Here is a 13,553-nt window from a genome sequence, read left to right on the forward strand (position 1 = left end):
CCTGCGCCCAGAGCTGTGGCCAGAACCGCTCGTGTAACACCAGTGGGCACTGCCAAGAGGAAGGGCCTCCAGAGAGAGGATAACATTTTCTCCTGGAAGCCTTCTAAAAGACAGAACAGAGCGGCCGCGTGCACACGCCCGGCACCAGGCCTGCCCACTGGGCCGTCTGCCCCCTCAGCACTGGCCACACGGCCAAAGCCACGGGAAGCCCATGACATCTCCCAAAGAAAGCTGCAAACTCCTACCGAATGGCACAGAGGCAGACCCAGGCGCCAACCTCCCAGGTGCAGGTTTTCTAAAGTCAGTGGCTGCCACGGATATCAGGGGCCCATCCAGTCACAGATTTGTTACCACTCTACCCCAAGCCTCAGTTTCCCCCTCTGTAAATTGAGAGGCTCTTTCTTGATATACGTTCTATGATTTGATGATTTGTTCACATTTGAAATAGACCACAGTTTACAAACCATTCTTATCTGCTCTCACCTGGCTTCAAAAAAAAGCTTGAGAGGCAAAAAAAAAAAAAAAAAAAAAAAACCAAGCCTTGTTTCACATCATTTGTTATCACAGATAAACCAAGTCTCAGAGAGGCCAAATGACTTACCCAAGGCCACCTGAAAGAAACAGAACCTGAACCCCGGTTATCCAAGTCCAAATCCTCTGTGCTGTCCATGACACTGCCTTAGTCCCATCACCAACCAGCACAGGGCCACACATGCAGCAGGCTCACAGGAATAACTGCCCACCAGCCGACTGCTATCCTGGGCCAGTGTGCAAAGCCACATTCTGTCCATCCCAAGAACTCGCAAAGCTGCAGCCAGCATCCCGGGCAGGGGGAGGGCTGCCACCCCAGAGCCTGCTCTCTCAAACAGCCTTTTGTGACTGGGAGAGAAGGATCAGAGGAAAGCCTCAGACGGGGGCCCCAGGGAGCAGCTGTGCTTCTTAAGGTCAGAGGACTGTAAAACAGAAGTGAAATGTCAGGCGCTTCACCCAAACACACAAAGAGCGGGGGACACAAAGCCCGCCTCGGAGCTGTGCAAACAGCTGTCACCAGGAGGGGACAGGGAATTTGGAAGGCTGGGCCAACCTGGGTCAGACAGGATGTCCTGAGACCTATTCTCAAGATTCTTGCTGTGACCAGAGCCTGAGCCCTGCAGATGTTCAGACAACAACCACCACAAGGGGCTGGAGATCACCACCACCCACCCCCCCGCCGCCACCTCAACTGCAGACAGGCAGAGGGAGCTGCCACCCAGCAGAAACAAGCGACGGACTTCAAGTGGGAGCCACTGCTTATTCAGCACTCAGCAAGCAACTGCTGGGCACCTCTCACAGGCTCCATGAACTAAGAATATGGCAGCAGTAAACACCAAAAGCAAAGGTCCCCAGGAACCACCAGGTGCCACCCTGGAAGCACGGCAGGGAATCAATTCTCCCAAGAACCCTCAGAGGTGGGAATGACTCCCTCCTTATTACCCATCAGGAAACTGAGGTCAGCAATCGCTTGCCACTTGGCCAAAGTCACACAGTCTATAAGAACCAAGATTCAACTTCAGCCTTTTCTGGGTAAGCGGCTTTCAAAGTTTAGACTGAGACCCGCAACAAGGCAAATTTTACATTGAAAACCCAGGGCACATGTTTGCTTATAGGCACCCATAAATTGCTGAAAACAGAAGTTTCCCGAAACAATGCTTATGTTTACTCTTTGCAACACAGAATTTCTTTTTTTGTTCTGTTTTGTTTTGATTTTTTTGGTTGCGCTGCTCTGCTCGGCATGCAGGATCTTAGTTCCCTGACCAGGGATCGAACCCACGCCCCCTGCAGTGGAAGTGCGGAGTCTTAACCACTGGACCGCCAGGGAAGCCCCAGAGTTTCTTTTTTTTTGTAATTGCCAATTCGTGACCCACTAAGTTGATTTCACAAAGCACTAACGGGTCACAACTCACAGTTACCATTCACCACTTGTCCATCTCCATTAAAACGCATATTTAACATACTTGATCCCTGGGCAGGGATCAAACCCTTCTCGCTTTTCAAGGCCCAGAGCCTAGCTCACCACCCTCAGGATTTACTCAAAACTCTGCAACAGGCCCGAGGAGCAGGGGCAGCAGAAAGGGGGTGGAGATAAGGGCTCCTGCCCTCAGGAGCTTTCAATCTAGAAGAGGGAAAGGAAGAGATACAACGTTGACCCCCATCACTCTACTTCCAGGCAGCAAAGAGCAAATGAGTAAAAGTCACAGAGTTCCCGGGGGGAAGACAGAAGAAAAGGTGGGTGTTCCCCTGGGGGCGGCCCTGGCAGGCCTGGTAGAGGCAGCCACATTCCAGGTTGGCATGTCCTCTACAGCAGGGCTGGAGCAAAAAACCCATCTCAAGTACCAAGGAGAAACACCAGGGACGGGTCAGAGGGGCCTGGGGAAGTTCCAGATTCCCAGAGCAAGGGAAACGGCTACAAGAGGAGGGAACTGACAATGACTGAACACCACAGGCCGGTGCTGGCCAGGAGCATCCACGCGTCAGCACTTCATCCTCACGAGCAGCGGGGCTGGTTTGGAGGCTGCATGTGTGAACCCCACCCCCAGTCACTCGCGGCTGCTTGAAGAAGGTGGATTCAAACCCAGGGGTCCAGAGTGCTAATCAACCAACAGGTGGGTCACGTATCCCAGGAGCACACCTCTCACACCAGCATCATTCTGCTGCTGCCCCCCCTTTCGGCCATCAGAAAGCCAGGACTCATACCAGGCCTGAAATGAGATAATAAGAATGAGAGCACAGGGGGTTCCCTGGTGGTCTACTGGTTAGGATTCGGTGCTCTCACTGACGTGGCCCAGGTTCGATCCCTGGTCAGGGAACCGAGATCCTGCAAGCTGCGTGGCATGGCCAAAATTTTAAAAAAAACCAAAAAACAATAGCACACGTTTATGACACTTATGCTGTACCAGACACAATATGTACTGTGTGTGTGCGTGTTTAATGTGTGTGTGCGTGCATAAACTCATTCAATCCTTGTAACAACCTCATGAGGCAGGTATACTTTATTAACCCCATTTTCCACCTGAGGAAACTGAAGCACAGAGAGGTTAATTAAGGTGCCCAAGTTCACACAGCTTGTAAGTGCAGCAAGACAGCATAAGGCAAAGGAAAGAGTTATGGAATCTGATACGGTTTACAGGTTTGAGTCCTACTGATGACTTCAGGTGGGGCATCTTTCCCCTCTGGGCCTCAGGGTACCTCCTTGTAAGATGTGACCTCCAATTCTACCACCTGCAACCCTGCTACTACACACACTACATTAAATACCCTTCCCGGCCACCACACGGGAATGGGGCTGTTTACCTACTCCCACGACCAGTCGTGGTGCTCTGCATCCTGGTCTCTCCAAAGAGAAGGCTTTTTAAGCACACGCAGCGCATCCTGGGCGGCATCTGTCTCCTCCAGTGGACACGGAGCAGAGCGGGCACTCAGTAATTGGACTGAATCAATACCTCAAAACTTGGCAGTGTCTTCTGCTCCTGGTCTGGGGACCAGCTGACCAAGGCCTCGGGCACCCAGAAACAGCTTCCTGTGGACGTGCGATGGCTGACACACCCCTTCCTCACCTTCTCCTTAAGGGCCCTTTTAGGGACTCCTCACTCAATCCAAAGGTCAAGTGAGACCCGCGGCCGGCCAGGGCAACGTATGTACCAAAGAGGACAAAGACAAGACCCCAACTGCGGGGCTTTTGAGGCTGGTCATCCCTGCAAACATTGACACAGCACTGCCCTACACAGGTAACCTTCCCTGGACAGTTTTCCATGCCTTTCTCACAGTTACCCCCACAGTGGGCTGAGCAAGTACGACCCTTGTGCCCACCTTACAGTCAAGAGAACGGACCTTGAAAAGTGGCGACCCCCTGCAGCTGACAAGGGGTGTGAAGCCGAAATTTGCATCTAGGTTTCTGCACGTGCCAAGCTGCAAGCTCTTCCCATTCAGCCATGCGGAAGCCACACATGGGAGTGGGACAGGACCACTCTGTCCGACACAGATAAGGGGCACAGACGTCTCAGGGGAGCATTTATCAGTGCCAGCCTATGCCAGGACCGCCTGCTCTGGCCCTGGCAGGGGTCTGGGGGGTGGGGAGACAAGACACTGGTATTTGGGGGAGGACTCCATGACACATCAGAGGAGCCCAGGCACCGGAGGGCATCATCGGGAAATTAATGTATCCAGTTCCCTAGGGTCAACTTGCTCTTCCAGTAAAACATGCTGTTATCGCCATCATATTAAAAGGTTCTGGGGAAAACTTTGGGGATATAAAAAGAGAGGAAACAAACTCACCAAGCACTGGCCACAGAGAGACAACCATTTTACATATATAATCCAACTTAACCCTCACAACAAACCCATAAAGGATTCACCATTTCCCCATTTTACAGATGGGAAAACCAAGGCTCCAAAAGTCCACCCTTCCAGGAAATGACAGAGCAGGAACTGGAACTCAGGGGTGCATCCCAGCCACCAGTCAGAACCCAAACCCTTCAAAACCCAGAGGATTCAGGGCCCAAGGGGGGGAAAAAAAGCATAACATGGGAGAGAAACATTCCTAAAACTCATCTTGCCAAGGCTACAAAAAACCCCATTACCCTGGCGAATCAAAAACAAACAATCATTATTGTCTATTTTCTGTAAGCTCCCAGCAACATGTATTAAAGAAGTTTATGTGAATCGTCTAATGCACTTGTGCCGTGGTCAGAATTATTACCAAGCTAAAAAAGATTAATTTTTCTAAATACTCTAAACCCCAGACACTATTATAAAGGCTACAGCTAGTGTAACATTTCTGTTATCTTGGCTGACAGGCCCTCAAGCACACACACCTCCCCTCCACCGCTCCCTCTTAAGCTCACACACACACACTCACCCACAGAGGCGGGAAGGTCAAGAGAAGGGGCGAGGAGGCTCTGGCCCGAGGTCCCCGCTACAGAAGCAGCTTGCCTTGGAAAATCGAGCTGGGTGTCTCCCAGCTCCCTCAGAGCAGAGAATGGCACACAGCTAACCCTTGGTCCAAGTCTGCAAAGGCTTAGCTAACAAAGATGGCATTATGCACAGACTGGAGCGCACGGCTGGTCCTGGAGTTCAAATGAAGTGACCACTGCCAAAAACTTTGTTTGGGTCCCCCCTGCTCCCCCCGCCCCACCTCCCGTCTTGAAATAAAGGGCAAGGATTTGCAATTTGGGGTCTTGCCGCCACTTGAAACCCATTAAGATGGCCACACTGCCCGGGTTCTGGCAAAAAAGCAATTCCAGTTACTCATTTAGTGTTTAATTAGCTACCGATAGAGGAGGCTGGCAACCTCTGGGGTTAAGAGGAGCTGCAGCAAACAGGGTGGAAGCCCGAAGAAAGGCCACAACACACAGTCTGAGCTCCAGTGAGGGGGGTTGGGGGGGGAGAAACAACCGTGTGTATGTTTTGTTTTTATAATCTGCCACACAAGGGTGCCAAGGGTCAGAGCCAAAGGCAACGCCGTGAACTTGCCAGGACCTCTGGGCAGATAGCTAGGCCGGCTTATCGCGGGGGAGAGCACGCCCCCAGCTCCTCAGAGCCCAGCTGCGGCCTTCTCCTCCCGCTCCTGCCCACGCTGCCACCCTCTCACACCCCTGCCCCCAAAGGGTTCTGGCAGGCGGGGACGCTCCCTGCCTGGCAGGAACCTTAGCTCGGCACATCCAAGGAGAGCCCTCTCAAATATCACTTTGCTATTTCAAACCCACCAAGGACGCTGGACCCCTGCCACAGAGCCACAAATACCTCAGCTCCCATCCACGCCCAGGACTCTGGGGCGCTTTCCGACTTTAACCAACCCGCCTGGAGACACAGGCTCACAGCTGGGAGTGGAGGGGGGTCAGCTGAGTCCTGCTGGGGGGAGCACAGGGGTAAGAGAGCCAGCCCCACTGAGGCTGACCTGAAAGGGACCGCAGGTCTTCAGAGCAAGGAAACTGAGGCCCACGACTCGCCAAGGTCATGGGACTCCACATCCACTTGGCACCCCACATTCTTCACTGGGGATCACAGAGGGGACAGCAGCCATGAACCTCCTGAAATCATGTACAAAGTCTCCCCAGTGGGGATACATGCGTTTTCTGGAAGGAAAGGCCATAGATTTTACCACATTTTCCCTGCCAAAAGAGCCACCGCACCATAACAAACCCCCTTCTCGGAGGCCAGGTCCCACCTCTGCCAGTGACTCTGCAATTCACCTCTCAGGGGTTTCAGTTTAATTCTCTGCTAAATTTATTTCTTCAGTGACTATACATGGGCACACTTTGGGTCAAATGATAATATCTTCCCTCTGTTTTGCAGGAATTCTGTATCAAATGAGGGTTGTCAAAAGCTCAGAGGTGGAATTTGGAAGAGTGGGGGTCTAGTCCCAGCTCTGCCACCTCCTGGCTACATGCCCTCAGACAAGCCATCTAAACTCGAGAACTCAGTTTCCTCATCTGTAAAATGGGGGTGAGATTAAATAATAAAACCCGACCAACAGGCAGCTGTGAAGCCAAACCACAACCATGTACTGAAAAAGCGTTTTGAAAAGTACAGCAATGTGAGGGTCACTGCTCTCCAGCACCTTCAACTCAGAAGCACTGAGCTAGTAGGCGGGACTGTCCACTCCACAAAAGGCCAGGACCAGACAGACGTTGGCATCTAAGAGAACCCAAGGGACCCAAGGGCTTCACCAGAGAACCTCTGCTCTGGCCGGAGGGGAACAGCAAGGAAACCACAGGCAGGGTCCCTGCGAGCCTCCTCCTATGGCCTCTGGGCTCTTCTGACTTCAGGTAAACCAATTTCTCAGAAAAGTACATTCTGGGTACCAAACCCTGCATCGCTCTTCATTACGTGTGGTCCACATCAGGGTGCTCCGGCTTATACACAATGAGCCAAGCAAACTGAAGTTTCCAGGTGTGTGGAGGAAAATAGACTGTGACTCAAATAAAAACTCACCAATTCAAAGAAAATTTAAACCCCCTCTCCGCTGAGTCACCTGGTTCATTCCCGGCCCTGAAGCCTGGCTTGGACTGACCCACCACCAGAAAGGGGAGACCACTTGCCAGGAACACAAATTCATTTCTCTAGGAGAGCTGAGACCAGGATCTTCCCGGATGAGGACCTTCCCAGCCCCACAGGAGTCCCTCCTCACCCATGCCCCACACACACTCACTACTCACTACCCACTGAGGCCCAGGCGGGTATACCTGAGCTGCACGGACAAACCATGAGAATCTTTGAATCTCCTTGATTGAAAACAGAAGGCCAGTTACCACATGCTCTTATTTACACTCCACTTTATCTTCTAAAAAGGAATTAAGGTAACTAGTCAACCCACATTAAAATCACCTGGCTCAAGATGACCCAGCAAAAACGAGTCACTAAAAGAACATCTTCCAATATTCTACTGGCTATCCAAATTACCAAAATGCCCAAAAATGAGTGTTTTTTCTTACCCATAGTTCCTTAACACCTTCATTCATTTAGCATGCGTGCCTACTATGTGCAAGGTATTGTGGGAGCTACAGAAATGAATAGCTCTTAGACGAATGGTCTCTGGCATGGAAAAAATGAATAAGCTGTGGTTAGAAAGACAAACCTGAACGAGAAGTTAGCAGGAATAGGTGCAAACGGGTGACATTTGCCATGGACCTGTGCGGCCAAGTCTTGGCAGTGTTAGGAACACAGATTCTGGAGTCAGTTATGACCTGAGTTTGGATCCTAATTCTTACAGCTATGATAACCTCTCTGTGCCTCAGTTTCTTCATCTGCAAAATGGAGTTAGCAACATGTCTTCTCTCCCAGGGCCGCTGGCAGCTTGAAATGAGAGCCTGAACCTAGAGTGCCCAGCACAGGGGCCCAGCACATGGAAAGCCACCAACAAAGGCTTTGTACAGGTGGTTTGTATAGACGCTGAGATGAAGGAGTGATCAGAGTGTACAGCAAACTATCACCAAAGTCCTCCACAAAGCAGCTGAAAAGTGGACAGGATGTGACGGATAAGAGAGGCATTCACCCCAGACAAAAGGAAGGGAATCCAAAAAGAGGCTTCAGCAATAACTCTAGCAAGAAAGATGAGGGTGAACAAGATAGTAGCCATGAGAATGGAGAGAACACATGAAAATTTGAGGAGGACAAAGAGAAAAGAGGGTTCCTTTTCTTCATTTTCTTAAATATTTTTTCATTTTCCCATTGCTTCTCCTTCACCCCTGCAACTCAATACCCACCCCCCTTAACTCCTTCACAATAGAGACGTTCCCTCCCCATCCCCATTCATCACTCCATCCCTCCTTTCACATGACCTGACTCTCAGGCCACATGACACCAAGTGGATCCCAAACCAGGAGAAAGGGTTTTGATCCCAAGATCTGTGAATCCTGGGCCTCAGTCACTGTGACTTCAGCTCTTGGTAGCTTCTTCTAAATGTCTACACCAACCTCAGCAATCTCTACACAATTCTGCTGCCCTTCCTCAGCAAATTACTGAAAGAAAACCCATGCAAACTTTCACTACCACCATACTGTTCCAAGATGGCGGACCAAACCACAAATTGCCAAAGAGAGTCTCACGTTATGTACTAGAGAGCCAAACTTAGTTACAAATTATTAACTTCTCTGAAAGTTAGCACAGACATCCTATATCAAGAGAGTGACTGGAAATAGGCACGTCCCCCGCCCCACTCTAAAATGAAACCATTTGCATAGCTGTCAAATACAGGCCACACAGGAATTGGCCGTCCACAGGTTAAAACACACACACACGATTTTTACTAGGTAGAAAAGTCAAATTCACCAACTATTTTTATACGGCTAATGTAACTCTTAGCCTCTACCCCAGGAAACCCTGTGATCATCACCACCGATTTTCCCAGAAGAACCACATCACAAGTGAACCAGCCCTCTCACCTTTTACTACTAAAAGTTCACCAGGTCATAAGTACCATTCAGCAGCTTCTCTTTTTCAACCCTGGAGAGGGCACAAGAACTGGTCAATTTCCTCAGCATTCCACTCCAAGGGTATTAACCTTACAGTCATAGCAAAATTTCATTGCACTGAATATTCTCAAAACCAGGGAGCCCCCACGGGAGTCTCTAAGTCCTCATATTACAAGGAAAAATTTTCACCAGAAAGATACTTGTGGCATGGGATCTGACCACTTGTGAAACTCAACCAAATGGGTTCTGGTCTCCCAGGCCAGTTTCAAATTGCATGCAGGGGATGCAGATGGCCTGGCCAAGTGGGTGGGCTCCGATGACATTCAAAAAACCAACTTCCATGCCCTAGAGCTTTGGGACCATTTCTTCCCACCTCATGCAGAAGTGCAAAATCCAATAAATCACCTCTTAAGTGCACATGTGTGTGCACACATACAGGCACACACACACACTTAACCTTCTACAAGACCAACAGGAAGCAAAGGAGGCTGGGAAGATCTTCAGACACTTCCCCTTCCATCCCCCCCCAGAAGATCCTAACCTGTTTCATCTGATCATACGTCTGACTCCACCCCAACTGGAGTCCAATTTTTTTTTTTAAGGGGACCTTGGTGGGATATGGACATGTGGCAGACATTTCTCTTATAAGCATTTCATTAATCTTAAGAAACTCACCCAGGGAGAATAAATGATAGAGTAGAAAGCACTACAATGTGATGAAACTATCTTCACAAGAACATTTTCAACACAGGTTTATGGACCAGCCAAGGACCTCAAAGTACACACTGTCTTAATGGACACAACACAAGCCCCCCCCCATAAACACACACACGCACCCCCCTCCAAAAACATAATTTGGAAGATCGCTCCCTGGAAAGTAACCTAAGAATCTATTTCACCAAATTCTCACTCAAACACACCTTCTACTCCAAAACAGAAGTTTCATATTTACTTTTTATTTTTCTTGGTTGTGGTCAACTTCTTCATAAACCAGCACCAAAGAGGCTCAGCCCCACCATCCTCCCAGGTGACCGCCCAATCAGAACATAAACCCCACATGGTTGAGCCCTGCAAAACGCCATTTAATTCTCCAGATAGGTATCTCCACTCTTTTGCATAATTATAACATTATGAAATACCATTCACCAAGTTAGACCGCTGCTGGAGGAGAGTACGGGGCGAGGGCAGCAGGGAGGTGGGCAGGACAAAAAGAAAGGCAAGGAGAAAACAAAGACCACTGCCAGTCGGCTGTGTATTTGCCTTTGATACTAAAGAAGTTCGAGTTATCCAACCCTGCAATTATCGCCAGGATTAAAAATTTGTTACTCACGTAATCATGAAAGGCTTTTGCTTCACTTGAATGTTCACAAGTGTCTCGCCTTTCAGGAGCTGCACAGTAAAGGTCCCAAAATACGCTGCAAGTTGAAAAATAAAATAAGATCAGGTTACTAATTATTACTTGTGTGCCCAACAGCCAAGTGTACAATGCACGATGCTAACAGCACCACGTCTCCCCAAGGCTCAATCCCACCTTCCCAGCCTTCATTGGGCATACTCAGCGTAACAACAAAATGGGCCCAACCTCTTCTGACAGCCTGCCATTTGCACTAAGAGTAATAGCTCTCATCCATCAGACACCTACTATGTGCTGGATGCCTCAGGCCCATGACACTGCCTGTAACTACCACAGCGCTGTAAGGTAGGTGATTTTATCCCCGTGTTATACATGGGGCAACTGAAACTCAAGCAGGTTAGTGTAACCCACCCACTGATGCCCAGATGGGACAGACAGGAATCTGGATGAGAATCCATGCCTGTCTCATCTGTGCTCCTGTTACCACCTCCCACCTCCACCCAAAATGGCTGCATTTCATAAAAAGGTTAAATTGTCAAAGTCAGGACTATGACTCATATGCACAGCAAACTGGGTGACTCTGGCAATAAAGGGAATCTACAGGTTCTTAATCCCAGAGCCCACACCCCCATCTCCTGCCAGCTCACCCGACTCTCAACCAGGCCCTCGCCCAAGGTAATATAGAAACCATTCCTCCCCTGCCCACCAAAGAACATATATCAATTAGCCAAAGGTTATGTTATGGATAACCAAGTATCTCGTTCTTTCACGTTGAAACAGAGCCCTCCTCAGACAACCACCTGCCCAGCAAAAGGAGGAGGGTGGATTTCCCTGCCTAACCCCCCTCCATGATTCTTGTACGGTCACCCCAACACTTTGCATTATGTGAAAACAGACATACAAATCCTCTGTCAACCAGTAAAACCCTATACAAACACAGGGTAGTCACTGGTATCAACAAGGGGCCTTAGAAACCCTCTCCAGGTCGGGAGCCCAAGGCCCAGGGATAGGAACCCGCTTGAAGGGTAAAATGTGCACCAGAGCGGAAGTCTATGACTACCAGACCAGTGCTCCTGTCACCATCACAAACAGCCAGCACAGAAGAAACCATCTCAACTGCCAGCTCTGCCAGTCACCAGACAAGCACCTCACTCCAGGTGCGTGAAGAATGCAGCCTGGCCCTCTTCAGATCAGCTCCACCACTTCCTGCCACCCCAAAAGCCACGGTCGGTGTCAAATCACAGAGCCACCACTGCCTGAGCCCAGCATGACACGCTCTTAGTTCCCGGAGCTGAGATAAGGCTGGAGAAGTTGCGGGGGATTAAGGCTAGAACAGGATAATCGGGGACTTCTGCTGACTGCAGAGGGAGGCTCAAGAACATTTCTTTCTGTGCTCTGAGGCTGCACACATCTGACTAACTTCCTCCACACACTAAAAATTTCTAACACTACAAACTCCCCAGTCCCTTCTGAGTAACTTCTACTCAAGAGCCTAAATTTCTGCAAAATCCACGATGGACAGACCTGCCAGCTCCAACCCCACACTCCTCTCCAAAAACCGCCCCAGAAAACCTACCACCCACTCCTACAGACAGAATCCTTACACCACACCGAATGCCTCCAACTCCGCAGTTCCGAGGTTGGCAAAAGCAATTAAAACCTCATTTTCTCCGTGCAAGTTAGAACAGACACTTCATCCCCATGCATTTCAAAGACACTTGAAACAGTTACCCCAGCGAGCTGGCGGTCAGGTAAACGCACTAAGATCCCAAGACAGGGCACTCCGTTTTCCTGAACTTCACCAAAATATCAAAAGCCACTCTGCTCTCTTTTCCTTTTGAAAAGGATGTCAAAGACTCCACCAATCGGTCTCACAAAACACCCAAGTCTTACACTCACAGCAACTCCTTCCCGCTGACCCTAAGCCTCCCTCCTGCGGGCTGCAAACCGGGAGCAGACCGGCGGTGGTCCCACCCGGACAGGGCCCAGGGGCCTGGGAGAGGGTCACGGACAAGAGAAGAGCCCCCATCTACCAACTACAGGCACTCTGCCAGATTCTCAGTAAAACGAAACTTGGTGGTTTTAGGGATACTTAGAGTGGTGGTGGTGGTGGTGGGGCGGGGGGGAATAGAAGGTCCAGTCAGTCTAAATCAGTATCTTTAAAGGAAGTGGCAGCCCCTTCTTGCTCTTTCTCAGGGTGCCTGGAAAAGGTCCCCATGGATTTCTCTCTCAAGGTTTTGAGCTCACAAAAGAAAAAGGAAGGGGCAGGCCAGTTGTAAAACAGACCTGGTACCCCTCCATCCGCCCCACCCCCACTCCCTCTAATTAAAGCAACGTGCAGAATTGACAAAAACCCATGCAGGTTTTTTTTTCAAGCCCATGCCTAGCGCCTCAGAGTGAGATGTAAAAGTAAGGAGTTTCTTTCCAAACACCAGGCACGATTACTAGGGTTCTCAACAGTGAGCAAAGAGGAGGCAGAAACTTAGGCACCGACCTCGTATGCCCTTTTCCTCCTTCGCCAGTCCTGAGGGCCCCGTGGCACCCTGTTCTATGCAACGCTGGAGACTAAAGCATGGAGGGACCCGCTCCAGACCTCCCATCTTTGTTCACTTGGAGCCGGGGGCTCAGAACAAAACAAACACACACACAAAACTATCACACAAACTTACCACCACCACGAGTGCAAAAACCCAGGCGGTTCTCCCAACGTGATGTTTTTTTCCCATCGAATCTAGAAAGGAGAGAGCAGAGACAGCTTAGAGGAGCAGAGAGAAGGGGTGGGCTAGGGGCTTCCCAGAGCCAAAAGGCTGTGAAGACCAACTAACAATAAATGCCAAAAGGTGATAAAAATTCAAAATGGTGGCCACAGTGGCTGCTCCAGAAAACAAAGGCTTTAAGAATAGTGAGGAGGAGGAGTGTCAAGAAATTGGATGATGGGGGGAGTTCCACTCACCTCCGACAAGAAGGTCTGTGCAGATTTCTGTGCTCCTACGTGCAGTAAATATTCGTAGACGTATAAAGCTAATCTGGAAAGTGGGTAGCGGGCAGAGAGAGAGAGAGGGAAGGCGTCAGACCACACCGGGTGCAAGCTCCTGGACCTTGCGAGTCGGCCTCCAAGCCTGTCCTCCAACCCTGTCCGTGCTGTCCCATTGTGGCCCCGACCAGAGGTGAGCAGCTAGCTCGGTCCTGCCTAGGGCCACGGGTGCCAGCAGTTAGGAGGTGGGTATCAGGAAACGCGTTTACTTCAAGCC

The 13,553-nt window shown here is 50.0% G+C and overlaps 1 protein-coding gene across 11 annotated transcripts in view; it reads right to left on the bottom strand.

Moving 5' to 3' along the window:
- Nucleotides 1-13,553, bottom strand: part of SSBP3 (single stranded DNA binding protein 3) — a 163,893-nt gene that overhangs the window by 149,087 nt on the left and 1,253 nt on the right. For all 11 annotated transcript variants that reach the window (XM_036841949.1, XM_036841894.1, XM_036841903.1 and 8 more), the window contains exons 2-4: nt 13,256-13,328; nt 12,972-13,033; nt 10,279-10,363 (exon numbers count right to left, since the gene is read on the bottom strand). In XM_036841949.1, coding sequence (XP_036697844.1) covers nt 10,279-10,363; nt 12,972-13,033; nt 13,256-13,328 — 220 coding nt within the window. The remainder of the gene's footprint in view (nt 1-10,278; nt 10,364-12,971; nt 13,034-13,255; nt 13,329-13,553) is intronic.

Source organism: Balaenoptera musculus, chromosome 1, assembly GCF_009873245.2.
Source record: "Balaenoptera musculus isolate JJ_BM4_2016_0621 chromosome 1, mBalMus1.pri.v3, whole genome shotgun sequence".
Taxonomy (NCBI): domain Eukaryota; kingdom Metazoa; phylum Chordata; class Mammalia; order Artiodactyla; family Balaenopteridae; genus Balaenoptera; species Balaenoptera musculus.